The sequence below is a fragment of the Culex quinquefasciatus genome, chromosome 2, assembly GCF_015732765.1.
Source record: "Culex quinquefasciatus strain JHB chromosome 2, VPISU_Cqui_1.0_pri_paternal, whole genome shotgun sequence".
Classification (NCBI taxonomy): Eukaryota; Metazoa; Arthropoda; class Insecta; order Diptera; family Culicidae; genus Culex; species Culex quinquefasciatus.
This window is the reverse complement of record NC_051862.1, coordinates 149,274,017-149,290,076: the sequence shown is the minus strand read 5'-3', so window position 1 is coordinate 149,290,076 and position 16,060 is coordinate 149,274,017. Positions and strand designations below refer to the sequence as shown.

General features: G+C 37.2%; 1 protein-coding gene across 1 annotated transcript; it reads right to left on the bottom strand.

The window, feature by feature from the left end:
• Positions 1-1,967: 1,967 nt before the first annotated feature.
• On the bottom strand, positions 1,968-4,405 carry LOC6032914 (peroxidase). The gene has a single exon (XM_038255984.1). The coding sequence runs from the start codon at positions 4,197-4,199 to the stop codon at positions 2,190-2,192; it is 2,010 nt and encodes a 669-aa protein (XP_038111912.1). The 5' UTR covers positions 4,200-4,405; the 3' UTR covers positions 1,968-2,189.
• Positions 4,406-16,060: the final 11,655 nt, after the last annotated feature.

Sequence of the window (16,060 nt, the reverse complement as noted above, 5' to 3'; positions counted from 1 at the left end):
TTTTCAACATTTTTATTTTTAAACCCGCTGTATCTTCCCAAGGATTGGACATAGGACAATGGTCAATATGGAGACTTTTATCGTCGTCGCTTTTATGTAAAATTGTCTGGAGAATCGATTCCCACTACCGGTTTTTTAAAATTTTGACGTTTAGACCACTTTAAAAAAAAACAGTTTTAGTAAATGATTTTTGTATTTTTTTAGGAGAGACATACCATCATGCATTTTTCGTCAGTCTTTTAGTTACATTTTAGGCTATTTCCTCAAAAATTTTGAACAAAAAAAAATCGTGACATCACCTTCAAATTTAAGTTTTTGACTTAAAAATCAAAAAATCTCATAGATGTGGCGTGTATTTTTGTTTCAGTGTATTTTTTTTTTTCAGAAAGCCCGTCCAATTTCCTACAAGTTTGTCTTTGACCACTTTTTGATACGACGCAACGGCTTCGAGATACAGTAATTTTTAAATTTCAAAATATAAATATATTTTAATACCTTACGCCCTTCTCAAATGTTATTCACGAGTACTATTTGCTCCATATGCACAAAAATGGCTTATATAAGCCTAGGATAGCATGTCTAAAAAGTTTCATTGAAATCGGAGAGAGTCGGGTACAAAAGTATCAGAAAAATTCCTGATTTGAGCTGGAATTGCTCTTTTTTTAAACAGGTTCCTAACACATATTGAAATTTTCTCTATCGTTAATATATTTGACAAATTGCAATCGTAATGTTTCGATCGAGTGGTCATTTGGCAGATTTGTTAATTTTTCGAAAAAAAAACAAAATTTTGAAAAAAAGTTACATTGAAATGTTTATATCGTGTACCGTCCTAAAATTGTTTTTGTTTTTTTTTACTTGTAGAGATGACCAAGCTTGGCCATTTATGATAATTTTTTTTTTTCGAAAAGATCTGATTATTTTCTACAATTTGCTTCAAAGACGAATATTTGATTTTACTAACAACAAAAAAAATCAATCGATATGCAAGAATGCAAAAAATAATCGTTGTCCGATGTTTCAATCAATTTCTTAACTTGAAGATTTTTACTAACCTATTTTTAGGTTAAATTAGTTTTTTCATAATTTTACAAAAAATAACAGAGGAATAAAACTAGCACGAGTCCAAACGTGGTTCACCGCATTGGATTAATACGAGTTGCATAAAGTATTGTTGTTGCAAATCCGAAAAACATTTTTCGAATGGAATTTAAAAATTTAGTTCATGTGTTGAGTAAATTCACCATTCAAACCAAAACTTTTTTGAGAATTATCACTATTCGATATAAATGCTGAAAATTTAAAATTTTCAGCACTGATTTCACTTCTGAAAAGGAGTTTCGAAAAGTAATACTTTTCGGTCTGTTATTCTTGTTGGAGAAAAGTAGACCGTTTCCTCTCCGGGAATGTCAGGAAGAGTAAGTAGTTTCACGACGGAGTTGCAAAAACTGTTTCTCTGATCAACTATTTTCACGTAAATTTATTTTTAAAGTGTCTTAAATTTTTTTTTAGAAAAATCTGCTTGAAAATGCTATGACGAATCTTGAACGTGGTTAAAACGAATGTTTTTCAAAGTCCATGTCGTTTATGTTTAGTTTCACGTTTGTTTGCAACAAAATTTGTTCAACAACCCGCTCCCCTTGATTGACGGCCAATCCGGATGCAGTTGGTTAGTCGCGTTGTCTGCGCGCGCATTTCGCCGGAACCCCCACCCGTGCCATTGACGTAAATGACCTGGCTGGCTGCTGGTGGAAGAACTAGTGAACCGTACCACACCAAACTATCAGCTTCCTCTGAGCGACGACGTGTCGGTGATTTGTTTGCAAGCAACCTCCTCTCCCTTATCAGCTTGAAACTTTGAACCTTGAAATGCCGTCATTTAACAGAAGAGAGAGAATCCAAAACAAGCGATCGCCAATCACCGATAAGACCCTCCGCGATGGACAACAAGTAAACAAGTTTGGTGGTGGTTTACAGATTACAATACGGGCTTTATTTGAAAAAGTTTTTAAATTAAATTCGTAAAGCTAGCTTAAGTTCTAGACAACACCACGTTGTCTTGCAGTCATGATCGCTACTCTCTAAAAAATGCTATGAAGGTGAACGCGCGTAAACAAACGAGAAAATTGTTTTGTTGTTGTTGACTGGGCGCTGCGCGATCGTCGTCGTCGCTCATAAATTATTGATCTTCACACTTTGGCGTCTCGCAGACCGCTCAGATCGAGCGCGGGAAGCTGCGAACAGCGTACGATCGGGTTGGTTTCGGACGGGAGGCAAAAGATGTCCCGCTGGACCTGTTCCAGCTGGGCGGTGTCGCAGAGGAACCGTGCCGGCGAGTAGTTGGCCACGGCGTCGTCGGCGGGGTGTTGTTTGTGGGTAGGGGTGAGGGAGTTGGCGATCTGGTCCTTGATGATGCAGGCCAGCGTTGGGCCAACGGTTGCTTCTGGGTGGGTTGGTTTCTCGGCTAGTGACCCGACGATCAGGTCGATGTCGTGGACGGAGGAGTATGCGGATTGTAGGGTGGTGATGTCTTCCGGGGTCATGAGGGTGGACAGGTCGGACCAGGAGTTGATTGATCGAGGAGCGTTGCACAGGTTGTAATACTTGGTGTAGGGACTAAGGCCGTGATCGCGACCTCGCTGGATGTCCAGCGCGAGTCCGTCGGTTCCCACGTTCTTGGTTTTGAACAGCTGCTGGGCGAGATCGTCAACGTAGCTGGTGTCGACGGCCATGGCGTTTTGCTGCAGTACGGAAGCGATCAGATGGGCAAAGTACTCCTTCTTGCGGAGGTCTTTCGGTTTGTAAAACAGGTCGTCCAACTCGTACCGACCGGACGCAACCGGATTGGCGATTTCTCCGGGCATCATCGTGTTGTAGAAACGAATGCCGGCCGATGCGAATTCGTTGCTTACGCGAGGCTCCGCCGTGTGATCAACGGTGCTGATCGAACTGCCCAAAACCGCCCGCGACCAGTCGCGAACGATGTTTTGATAGATCTTTATGTTGACCTTTCGAGCCACTTCGAACAGCTGTTCGTCGGTCCAGGCCGGATTCGCGAGGGCCAGGTGTTTGGCGATGCGATTGTGCGATCGAAGAAATAGGGTGTGGAGTAGGGTGACGTACGGGTTTACGTTGACGCGAGTATCACCTGATAAGTAACAAGTCACATCCAACGTTCCGTTGGTCATGCAAAGCTTGCGATCGAGACTTTCGCTGAGGAATTCCGTTGAGTCGAATGCTTGGGACTTAAGCTTACCACCGCGTAGAGTACGGAGGGGCATCGTTTCCGTCTCGTGGTTACCGTACAGTTGGGACAGATCTAACCGGTTGGTGGCCTGGTTCAGCTGATTTGCCGCGCCGAGATGGCAGGAGCTACCCAGAGATAAAGCGCTGCGTACGTAGTTCAAACAGGTCACGCCCTGAGTCTTGTAGTGAGGATCGTTTTCCGCGATCATCAACGGTGCGCAGGCAGGATGGCGATACCTCGGCAGCACCGGGCTATGATCACCAGTGCAGCACTCAATATCCGTCCCATCGTGCATAGTTTGGACCGTAGTCTTGGCCAAATCCTGCTCGATAAACTGCGTCCACTGAACCAACGCAACAGTACGCGTAGAGTCCTTCTTTTCCTTTGCCCCATGAAACTTGCTCGAAATACTCCTCGGATCGGGCAACTCTCCACCCTTCACACTCTTCCTGAACTCGTAAATCCCATCGTGATAACTCGCCGCCAACAGTCGACGATACTCATCGTTGTACGTCTTGCGATCGACGATCTTCTGGCACTTGTCCAACAGCTTACTAGTCGGTATCGTCTCCCCCTCCAAATAAGCTCCACAATCCCCCGACGGGATCCCCCCGGGCTTGCAGTAACTGTTCAAAAAGAACGAACTCGCCTTCAGCACCGTCCGCGCCACATAGTCCTGCTTCTGCGAACTCGCCGTCGAAGACCCGTCGATGATCTGCGCGTGCGTAATGGACCCCTTCACAACCTTAACCCGAGATCCCGCGATCATACTCTCCATCCGCTTGGCCATCTCGACGACATCCTCCCCAAATCGGACCGCATCCGCCAGGTGCTGCTCCGTGGCCATCCCGTCCAGCTTGGCCAACACTCTGCCATCGATTCCGGTAGGCGTCTGTCTACCCTGCGCCACCAGCCCGAGGCAGGTCGCCATCACGATCACTCGAACCAACATCGCCAAAAAAAAATCTCAGGATTCCACACTCGTTCTTGTACCGAAATGAAAGAAATTTACATTTATGACCGCACTTAATCAGGTCTGAATCGACTTGTGGAACTGCGCGGTTTGCTTTTTTGCTTCTCGCCGTTCGAACGACGCGCGGAGAACTGAACGATCGATCGAACGAAACCGACCTGTTTGTCAGGCTCTGAGTCAAGTCGTGTCGGCTTAAGCCAAGAGAGTAGCGCAGCTAATATATCAGAGGGCAGCGTGTGAGGAGTTTGTTTGTTTTTAAAAGATGTGATTTTTTTCACGCGACCGGCTGGTGATAACCGTGGGATGGGTGGTGGTTTGAGCTTTTATTTTAGCTTTCTCAATTATGTTGTTTGCAATTATGGTAAAGTTTTTTTTATTTTATTTATGAATTGAATTTAAATAGTTTTGAGGGCATAAACAAAACAAATTTCAATCACTATTTACAATAAAACAATCACTAGGTATTCGTAGAATTATTATTATTAGGTATCCTATAGCATGATTGCAGTATTGATACTGGCAACAATGTAAATGTTCCACATTATTGCCCAATCTACGCACAGGTGCGTTCAAAAAGAAAAAAAAAAGAATGTTCGAAAGTTCACATTTTCAACATTCAGTTAAAAATGTATTAAAAAAAAATGCGTCAAAAATGCATTATAAATAGTTCACAATCGGTTGTATATGAGCAACTCTCTACGAAATCGGCCGATTTCGACCATTTTTATTTTTTGTATTTTTTTATTTGACTCAAACTTTGTGGGGGCCTTCCCTATGACCAAATAAGCTATTTTGCGTCATTGGTTCACCCATACAAGTCTCCATACAATTTTGGCTGCTGTCCATACAAAAATGGTATGTAAATATTCAAACAGCTGTAACTTTTGAGTGAATTTTCTGATCAATTTGGTGTCTTGTCTGTTGTAGGTATTGTTGAGGACTATTGAGAAAAAATAGGTACACGGAAAAAAATTGCAAATATTATTGCGCAATTCTCACTAACATGGACTTCGCACTAAATTATTGCTATCGTTCGCACTATTGCGACTTGTCAAACTGGCTTGGGAAATTTTAATTTTCTCAAAAAATGATCAAAGAGAGCCGATTTTGCTGGCCTGTCAATCGCAATTTTATAGTGCGATTGTCCAGTTTGGTGGAAACTGCGACTGGAAATGTAAATAAACAACTGCTGGTTGCCTAGTTTTTGGAAATTTTGTTGTCAAAAGTGCGAGAGAAAACTGCGGGCCAAATCCAAGTTACAGTGCAAGGATCAATATTTTCACTAAAACTCAATTTCCCAAAATACGTATTTTTTATTTTCGAGATTTTTTGATATGTTTTAGGGGACAAAATTCCACAACTTTTGAGCCATAGAGAAACATGGTCAAAAATTCTGCCGCCGAGTTATGATTTTTAGAAAAAAACAGCGATTTTTGGAAAAAATCAAAGTTTTATGCAAAAACAACTTTGACTTTATTTTTTAATGCAAAATTGCATTATCAATCGAAAAGTATTTTACAGATTTTTTGATAAAGGGCTCCGTTTTCAAGATATAGCCACCGAAAGTTTGATTTTAGCGAAATATTTGCAATTTTTCAACTTTTAAAAATAGTGACCATAAGTGACCATTTCTAAAAATATTTTTATTTAAAAGTTCAGAAAATTTGCTATAAAATTGTCTAAGAGACATTGAAGATTGGACCTCGGGTTGCAGAGATAGAGCCGCTTTAAGAAAAAGAAACACAAAAATTGAAGTTTGCTAAATCTCACCAAAATAACCCACCATTTTCTAATGACGATATCTCAGCAACTAATGGTTCGATTATCAATGTTAAAACATGAAACATTCGTGAAATTTTCCGATCTTTTTTAAAAAAATATTTTTAAATCAAGACTAACACTTTAAAAGGGCAAAACATTGAATATTACGCCCATTTAAAATGCTAGTCTTGATTTTTTAAATTTGAAAATATTTTTTTCGAGAAGATCGGAAAATTTCACGAATTTTTCATGTATTAAAATTGAAAATCGGACCATTATTTGCTGAGATATGGTCATTAGAAAATGGTGGGTTGCTTTGATGAAATTAAGAAAACTTCAATTTTCTTGTTTCTTTGTCTTAAAGTGGCTCTATCTCAGCAACCCGAGGTCCAATCTTCAATGACTCTTAGACAATTTTATAGCAAATTTTCTGAACTTTTCAAAAAAAAATATTTTTAGAAATGGTCACTCATGGTCACTATTTTTAAAAATTGCAAAACTGCAAATATTTCGCTAAAATCGAACTTTCGGTGGCTATATCTTGAAAACGGAGCCCTTTATCAAAAATCTGTAAAGTACTTTTCGATTGCAAATTCAATTTTGCATTAAAAAATAATGTCAAACTTGTTTTTGCATGAAACTTCGATTTTTCCCAAAAATCACTGTTTTTTTTTCCAAAAATTCATAATTTGGCGGCAGATTTTTTGACCATATTTCTCTATGGCTCAAAAGTTGCGGATTTTTGTCCCCTAAAACATATATAAAAAAAATGTATTTTGGGAAATTGAGTTTTAGTAAAAAAAAGTTGATCAAAAAATCCGCAACTTTTTTTTCCGTGTACCTATTTTTTTTCTCAAATTCCTCAACAATACCTACAACTTTGCCGAAGATTGGTGTCTTGATCAGAAAATTCACTCAAAAGTTACAGCTGTTTGAATATTTACATACCATTTTTGTGTGGACAGCAGCCAAAATTGTATGGAGACTTGTATGGATGAACCAATCACACAAAATAGTTTATTTGGTCATAGGGAAGGCCCCCACAAAGTTTGAGCCAAATCAAAAAATACAAATAAAATCCATTTCCGGTTTTGGTAGAGAATTGCTCCTTTGTCAAGATTTTTACTTGAACCTAAACATTCGAGTAATTGAATGGCATCCAAACTTTAATCCAGGATGCTGGAAAAAATGCTGTTAATTTTTTTTTATTAAGGGGTTACATACATGTAAATCGACAAAAATGTCAGAGGTTTGTGTGAGTACACACTTAATTTTATTTAAAATCTGTTTTCAGGGTATTAAAATATACATTTTTATCTATTATCAAAACAAATTTGAAGACATTTGGTTGTATCATTGCCGAGATATAGCTATTTCAAGTTGGAAGTTTCAACAAAACGGGTGCCACGATATCTCAACACTGCCTTGAACAAATCGGCTCAAAATTTCGGTGAAGACTCGTTAAACCAGTCCTGTGTGCATGACGAGGGCCGATTTTCAAAAAACTTATTTCAAAAAAGATAAAAATATTTTTCTGTTTTTCATATAAAAAATCGTCAGTTTTTGATTTTTGTATTTTTTTAAAAAGTAAAATTTCAAAATCGGGCTTCGTCATGCACACGAGATATGTCTTGGGAGTCTTTAATTTCAGCCAATTTGGTTCATCCCATCTCGAGATGGCACCCGTAAATCAACTCGGTGTTTCGAGAAAAACACTCAGAAAGTTTGACAGTCCGCTTTGCGCACGGCAAAATGTTGAGCCTAAAATCGTCTCTAACTCAGTTTAATCATGGAATATCTTCATGAATGTTTCAGAAGTGATTGAAAATAAAATTTTCTGTAATATGAAATTTTGTGATTTTCCACATGTATGTAACCCCTTAAATAAAACAGAAATGTTCACAAAAAGTTGGTCAACTGGTTGGTAAATTTCAGAGAAAACTCCAGATTATCCAGCATCATCCAGACACGACCGGTTATTAGGCTGAGAATGGGTATATTTCCCCTATTTTGGAAAAAAATATCTCGAAAATCGATTTTCCAGCACAGCATTATTTTAGTTCCTTTTGGGGTTCTAAACAACTCCTCACTTTGCGCAAAGCGGTTCAATTTTCCATACAAATGGAAAATTGAAAAATATTTTGTTATGAATTTTGATATTTAAATCCAAGTTTCACGCTATACTTAAACCGGATTCATATTCGGATGCTCTGGAATGTGCTCTACAACTTTCCCGAAGAGAGTATGGTGCTAACTTGCTCCTGAAAGAAGATACCGCGTCCTCAAAACTCGTCTAAAACGTGATTTTCGATCAAAAAACACGTGTTAGACGAGTTTCGAACACGCTGTATATTTATATAGGAGTAGAGGGTGACGAGCGGGAATTCCCGGGAAAAATTTCCCGGGAAATTGACCATTTTTGGACCTCTCGATTCCCGGGAAATTTAAGCTTATAAATATCGAAATAAAATTATTTAAACTGATCAGAAAAACATTTGAAAAATTCAAAATTGTTTAGAACATTGAATGTCCAATGTTCGATGTTCAAGTTCGAATAAACCAATGTTTCTCTAATCTTCTTATTCGGAAAGTGTAAATTTTAACTTGTCAAAAATTCCAATAACTATAATTTAGAGAAGCCATAAAAAGGTGGACCTCAAAATTTACCTTAAAAATTATTTAGCAGTTACACCCCAGATATGAAATCAAATGTTTTATTTTGAAATATTATTTTTTCTAATTATTTGTAAAAGGGAAAAGCTTTTTCAAGTTAAGTTCAATTTCCATATCTTCTCTTGAGCAAAGCAATCCAATCTAGTTTTTTGTGAACATTTGGGTTTTCCTGATAACTGTAAATATTTCTGCAATTAATATTTAATGTTGAACTTAAAAATTACAAAAAAAAAACAATTTAATTTGTTGTTTTGAGTCGTTGTTTATCATATTGCAAAATTCCCGATAATGGGAAATTATATATAACCTACCGTCATCAGGGGTGACATTGGGTCTGGGGGGTGAGATTGGGTCATACAAAAATGCGGAAATTTGTATGACCCAATCTCACCCCCCAGACCCAATGTCACCCCTGATGACGGTATATTAGTTATCCATATATATAAAAAATTTCGATGGTTTTGTTCGAACGCGAATCATTTCAACACAGAACGTCGGATCGAGGTGCTCTTTGTTGCGTTGGGTTCGTATAAGTCCAAGGAAGGTTCTTACGCCAAAAAGTAACAACTTTGGCCACTCTGGAACCGATTCCGGAAAATCTGCAGATTGTATGGGAATAATTACGTAAAATAAAATTTTGATCACAGGAGGCTGAATAAGCAAAAAAGTTAAAAACGTCAACAAACGAAAAGAAGGCAGAACGAAGTTTGTCGGGTAAGGCTTGTTTTTTACAAAAATCTAATAACAAGTTTGTGAACCTTTTGAAAAATCACTCAGTGCGAATTAAGATTCGTAAGTATTTTAAACTACAATTTTAAGTCTTAAAAAACTCAAGAAACGCAGAATCAGAAAAAAAATCAAAAGTTTTATATAGTTCGTCAAAACAATGAGGCTGCTTAAATTAACGTTTCATAGAATTAGTATGAATTAACAGTAACTGAATTCATTTAAAAGAAACAAATTTATTACTATTCATTTTAAATTGTTGACACTGTTGGCGTAGTAAAAGAAAACTCCCGGGTCCCGGGAATTCCCGGGAAATTGCCAAGTTCAACTCTCGATTCCCGGGAAATTGAAAATCTCGAGAATCGTCACCCTCTATATAGGAGCAAGTTAGCACCATACTCTCTTCGGGAAAGTTGTAGAGCACATTCCAGAGCATCCGAATATGAATCCGGATTTGATATAGCGTGAAACTTGGATTTATTAAATATCATAGTTCCAAAAAAATATATTTCTCATTTTCCATTGTATGGAAATCAATCGTAACCAAACTTTGGGAAGTTGTTAAGGACCCTATAAGGAACTAAAAAGTTGCTGTGCTAGGGGACCATCCATAAACCACGTGGACTTTTTAGGGGGTGTATGGGGATTGTCCACGATCCATCCAAAAAGTTTTTGTATGAACAATTGTCCACGAGCGGGGGGTAACAGATTCACAAAAAGTGTCCACGTGGTTTATGGATGGTCCCTAGCTAAATTTGGACAACTTTATTTTTTCCCATACAACTATTACATTATATTACATCCTAATGTTGCACGTGTTTCTAGGGACCCCAAACTTTATGTTTCCTCTCGAGTTGAGCCTGCACAGAAATATTGTTGGTCGGTGTAATAAAACACATTTTTTCTTTTAATTTCTCAGATTATTTAAAGTTAAAAAAAATAAAATTAAGATAGGGAATAACAATAAATGACTAATAAATGGGAAGTGTTTGAATAGTGAGAAATAAAAAATTGTGTTGTGTAGTTTACAACAACAGCTAAAAAAAAGCCTTTCTACCGACACAAGACTTACTTCAATCCTGTTTAACCTGAACTCACTAACGTCATGATTCGAATTCCCGGACGCTTCGAAACCCGGACACTTCATCTTGTTTTATCAATTATTTGGATATAAGTTCGCATTATGAATGTCAAAACTGTGTTATTTGATTAATTCCAACATCAACTTTCATTTAAAGTTTGTTTGAACGCTGTAGTGAATGCCAAAACAATTAAATACAATAAAATTATAAGTTCACAAAAAATGCGAAACATTTCACTTGAAATATTTCATAGGCGTTCGAAGCACCGGGAAGGCAAAGCAGAAATTTATGGTTTTGATTTCCTTGAATTCTAGCAAAATTTTATATAAACTATCGATTGTTTTAATGTTAACAGCTTATTTGAGACCTAAAGAATGCCATTCACTAACATTTCAGTCCAAATTTGTGCGATTCATAAGTAAAATCGAGTGTCCGGAATTCGAAGCAAAAGTGTCCGGATTTCGAATCAGCTTTTATCAGTGTCCGGAATTCGAAGCACAAAAAGTCATTTTAATTTAAAAATTCTGATGAAAATTTGTTAGAAAAGACATATTTTGCATGCATTTTCTTGAAACTGATTGTTTATACAACATTCTGATGATATTTCTACATTTCCGACTTGTTACATGATTTTTTGCCAGCTATAACAAAAATGATATGCTACTAAGTGTCCGGATTTCGAATCATGACGTTATATGGTACCGCCCATCAGGAGAGCCATCTCCGTACGCGCCTTGTCCACTGAAATTAGCATCTTCCCAAAAGCAAGGTGCGTCAATCGGTGTCGTCACACACTCTTACCTGTTTATGATTCTCTCTCAGATCGCGAGGACGCATTGATGTGTGTGAGTGTCTGTGCGTGATTTGAATACGTCGCCTCGCTAAACGTTAAGCTTTGCGCGATTGGGAACGTGACTTGGCTGGGAGAATCGAATGCTCATCAGCACAGAGAGAGAGAGAGAAAATGAGCAAACTTTTAAACGATTCCGCATGTATACTTGGTATAATGAAAATTGCCTTATTTATTTGCCTCGTTATGGATGCGCACTTTGCTGGAGGTGCACTTTGAGCACGTTGCATTTCGAATGAATCACAACGGACGGCATGGAATTTGTTGTGGTTCGAGTATCGAGTAATGCTAATTTTCTAGAAATGATACAGGGCACACAATCGTTATAATCGATCCGGGGAGATTGGCAATTGTGGCACTATGATCGAAGTTGATTGAAATTTTAAGATTAATTTTGAGAAGTTGTTTTTTTAATGTGATAATTGACAAATTGATCCAGTTCCTTTGTCAGTAAACGACTAGACATTCTACGTGACTGATAACTTTGCTAGCGCATTGCTAATCGTTGAGTCCTTCGGTGAGTCTTATTTTCGATGAAATGGTGATCTACTTAATGTTAGCAAGATCTCGTTTACGTGCAACAATGGATGGTGATAAAAATAAATTAGCTTTTCTTCTCAGTATTACTGTGTATAGTATATTTTTTGTACAAACTATGTATAGTATATTTCAGTAAACATAATAACATATTTTCTGTTTCATTGTTCAATTTAGCTTGCTTTCAGTTTGGTTCTGATTTCCATTCATTTTTTTCTCCCACTTCCCATACCAAAATTTCGTTGAACATTTATTAAACCAGGTTTTATTTTATATTGTTGCATTTTTTTTACATGTTTCTGATCCGTTATCTATCATGGTTGTTACTTTGCGCTGCGTTTAAGCCCTATCCTTGGTGGCGTGTGTATGAAATGCATGCTTAATCTACTGATGATTATGTGATTACAGGTAATGGAAGGAAGCTAGAATACTTTGATTATGCGCTGTTATGCGTGACGATTAATAGAACGTGCGTTTACAGTTAATTTTTTCAGTTTCTATCTTGGCAGGAATCGAATGCATAGGATGAATGAGCTATCCCTAATTATAGAAGAAGAAATGCTCAGCGATGAAGTGGCTTTGATTTGAAGCTTGAAGAGAGTGTGTTTCGTTTCATGATTATTGTCCTATGCTGTTTCTTAACTGTTTTTGAAGCTGAATTGCAATCTCAAGCTTTGCGACAAAAGCGAAAATTCCTACAGTTTGTTTTGTTTAGCAATAATTGACACTCGATGGCTTTCATTCAAATTTTCACTCACAATTGCTGTTGCTGGTCCTGTCAGTAAGCTGCATAGATTTTAATTTGTGTGTCGGTTGTAACAATTTTTCTATTTAGCAAAAGCTAAACAGTTTTTTTTTCTTTTCTGATTATGTCTTGATTGTTGTTGTTCGTGTTCAGTGTTCCTCCTTCGAGACACATGCAAATTATCACTCAATGGGAACCTAATTAGCAGCTAGTGTTCTGAACTGCTCCGTAAACTGTTATGTGATGGCTGTGAAGTAGCCTGTCCCATTTTGAGGTCATGTCGAGGAATCCTAGGGGCTCACGTCTTCAATGATAGATTATGCTGTTAGGAACAATGTTTTCTTAGACAAGAAAAAATAATAAAATACTTTATCGCACCCCTCTTTGGTTTACTGAAAATAACTTTTTTGAACAAATTTTCTGAAATCATTCGGTATCAATACACAAACTGTTTTATTTAGGTTTAAATTGTGCTCAAATGATAGGGTTTGGACCATAGATCAATATTTGAACAAAATTTAAGTTTTTGACTTCTACCAGACAGATGTCGAAAAAATCACATTTTTCAAAACTTTTTTTTTCAGAAATGCTCATTTAATTTGTGGTAGTCCAAGGGAAGCCCATTTTTCCCAGTAAAACTAATACATGCAGCTAGTAGGAATTTTCATATTTTTTTTTTCTCTTGGAAAATGCAATTTCGACACTCCAGAGGCGAGCTATTTGAGCTTTAGTGAGAAAACCCCGATTTAATATCACCAGAAGTGAAATAGAGCCTTTCTTACTAAATGATAAAACTCCGAAAAATATATTGGTGCAATTATTTTTCAGAAACATAATGATACCAGCCACTGAGAATTTGACCTAAAGCTTCGAACCTTTTTAGACAAAATCTCGAATGCATTTTTTTTTTTAATTTCAGAGGTACATTATGGGTCGCAAGGTATTAAAATTTAATTAAGGAAAACTTATTGGATTGACATTATTAGAAAAAAAGGGTACCCAGTCTTTAATGTTAGTCTATGATTAACTTAAAAAAAAATGTATCGATATTGCACTTTGTCGATCTATTATGAGAAGCCAGAAAGAACACTTTCACGTGCTGACGTTTATGCTTCGACTTGACGACTTGTCGATCTTTCGAGCGAGAACGAGCTGGGACTTCGAATTTGATGTTCAGTATCTGGGTGCTGAATAGTGGTTCGCAAAACGGCCTCAATTTTGAACTGTCAAAGTGGAACCAATTTACTGTTCGCTAGAAGTAGAGAGTATTGTTATCGATCATTTAACAAAAAAAGTTTTTTTGTTCAAGAATGATTTTTTGTTGGCTTTTGAGGACCTGAAATTGAAGTTAAAAATTCTTTACAAAGTTGAAGGCGAGATCGTCATTTTTCAAAAATTGTGAATTGAAATTGTTTATGGAGTCGATGCGGTTATATCCATCCAGAAGCTGTCTTAATCTTGATTTGATTCACATACACACAATTTTCCAGCAAAAAATATCAAAAACTAACCAAAATGAAACACAAACAACTTAACATAAAACAACTCATTTATCAGTAAGAAAAAAGTCATGCTTGTGCTTGAACAGCTTCCTAATTTGTAGATGTAAACAAAGTGGGATCATTCGGAAATCACGTTACGCATTCGCTCTATTCATCACCCAGTTCAGTATATGATTCTGTATAAAACCAAAAATTTAATGGGGAAAAATAGGGTAAAAATAAGACGAAAAACACTAATATGGCTATATCTCTGGAAATATATTTTGGAAAAGCTTTAAATTTTGGGCCCAACCTTTTTATGGCCCATGCTTTCGAATGGCTTTTTGTTTGAAATTGAATTCTTTTAATTTGATAGTGTTATCTGTAAAATAGTCCAAAAAATACCTTTAAAAATGGCTTTGACCACATTTACTGGTCGAAAATTGTGAATCAAAAAATAAAATGTTCGTCTCCGACCCCACGGATATAAATCTGAAATATAAAAATTGAGGGTTTTACGAGTGGTTTTCCAATGTTGGAAGACACAAATTTTTGAGAGCGGATACAGACATCGCACAAGTATTTCAGAAAAAGAGCTCTCAAAAATCAAGCTTTGAGTTCCGGGTTTCGGGCCAAAATTCAATCGAAAGAGCGCATCATAACCTTCAAATTAGTAATAGGATTTTTTCTGGGGCGATTCCTCGCCGGACACGATTTTTTAAGATTTCTGAAAAAAGCCTTTTTTCCAAAAGAAGAAGGCAAAAAAGTGCCAATTTTCAAAATTTCTCAGAATTATCAAGCAAGGCCTACTAATTAAACGACGTTGCAACATACACATAATGTGTATTACACATATCTAGTTCTTTTGAGTTAGTTTTTTTGATCTAGAGTTTCGTTCAAAATGTATTGAAAAAAGCAAAAGTGTTAGTTTCTTACCTGTGGAGGACGCAATAGTCGTTCAATCTTTATCAATTCTCAGATGTAGGACCTCCATTATATTTTGAACAACTTTCCCGAAGACACCATATTTTTAGGATTTTTATTAGCTTTCGAAAAGGACCGTTTTTGCGCGTCCTCCACAGGTAAAAAACTGCAACAGTTGCTTTTCTCCATACATTTTGACGATTTTCCCCATACAAACTTCAAGCGATTAGAGGGAGGGGTTCCCGTGGTCAGAATGAGCGCAAATTTGGAATTTAGCCTAGTTATGGACCATTTCAGGGGGTAGCCTCGAGTGAGCCCGGATGTGGGCCACCCTAATGAGCATTTCTGAAAAAAAAGTTTCAAAAAATGCGATTTTTCGACATAAATCCGTCTGGGAGAAGCCAAAAACTTATCATTTGAACACAGTATAAACCTAAATAAAACATTTTGTGTATTGATTCCGAGTGATTTTAGAAAATGTGTTAAAAAGAGTGACTTTTTTCAGTTAATCGAAGAAAGGATGGGAGAAAAAATATTTCCCCCTTATTACAATGTTTTTTTTTTTTCAAAAATTCTCATTATCTTATATCACCAACTGAGAGCAAGTTGTGGCGCTATAACCATGGCAAATAGTGTCCAGGGCATTTGTGGAAATACAATGTCCCATCCCAGAGGGTCCCGGAGCACCTAGCATAATAATATATCAGCACCTAGAATTCCTCGACATGACCTCAAAATGGGACATGCTACTGAGAAGTAAACGAATTGAACGGCTGCTAAACAAAGTGTTCGAACAACAATGTCTTTCTTTTTTTGTAAACTAAAAAAAAACAAAAACAGTTTTCAATCAAAGTAGGCTTCTTTTTGGTTAAAAACATGACCCTGGTGAAATTTTCAGTCAAATCGGTTGCAGAACAAAATCATTTTTTTTGACGATTATTGTAGTAGGCCATGCTACCAGTACTCTAAGCAGAGTTCGCTCCCGGCCACCCAACAAGTCGTACGTAATAAACCACAGTTACTCAAAAAACTGTCTTTCACTGTAGCTTGGCGACGAGGAG

Excerpts from the sequence above, each read along its gene's own strand:
- LOC6032914 (XM_038255984.1), bottom strand. The coding sequence starts at position 4,199 with ATGTTGGTTCGAGTGATCGTGATGGCGACCTGCCTCGGGCTGGTGGCG.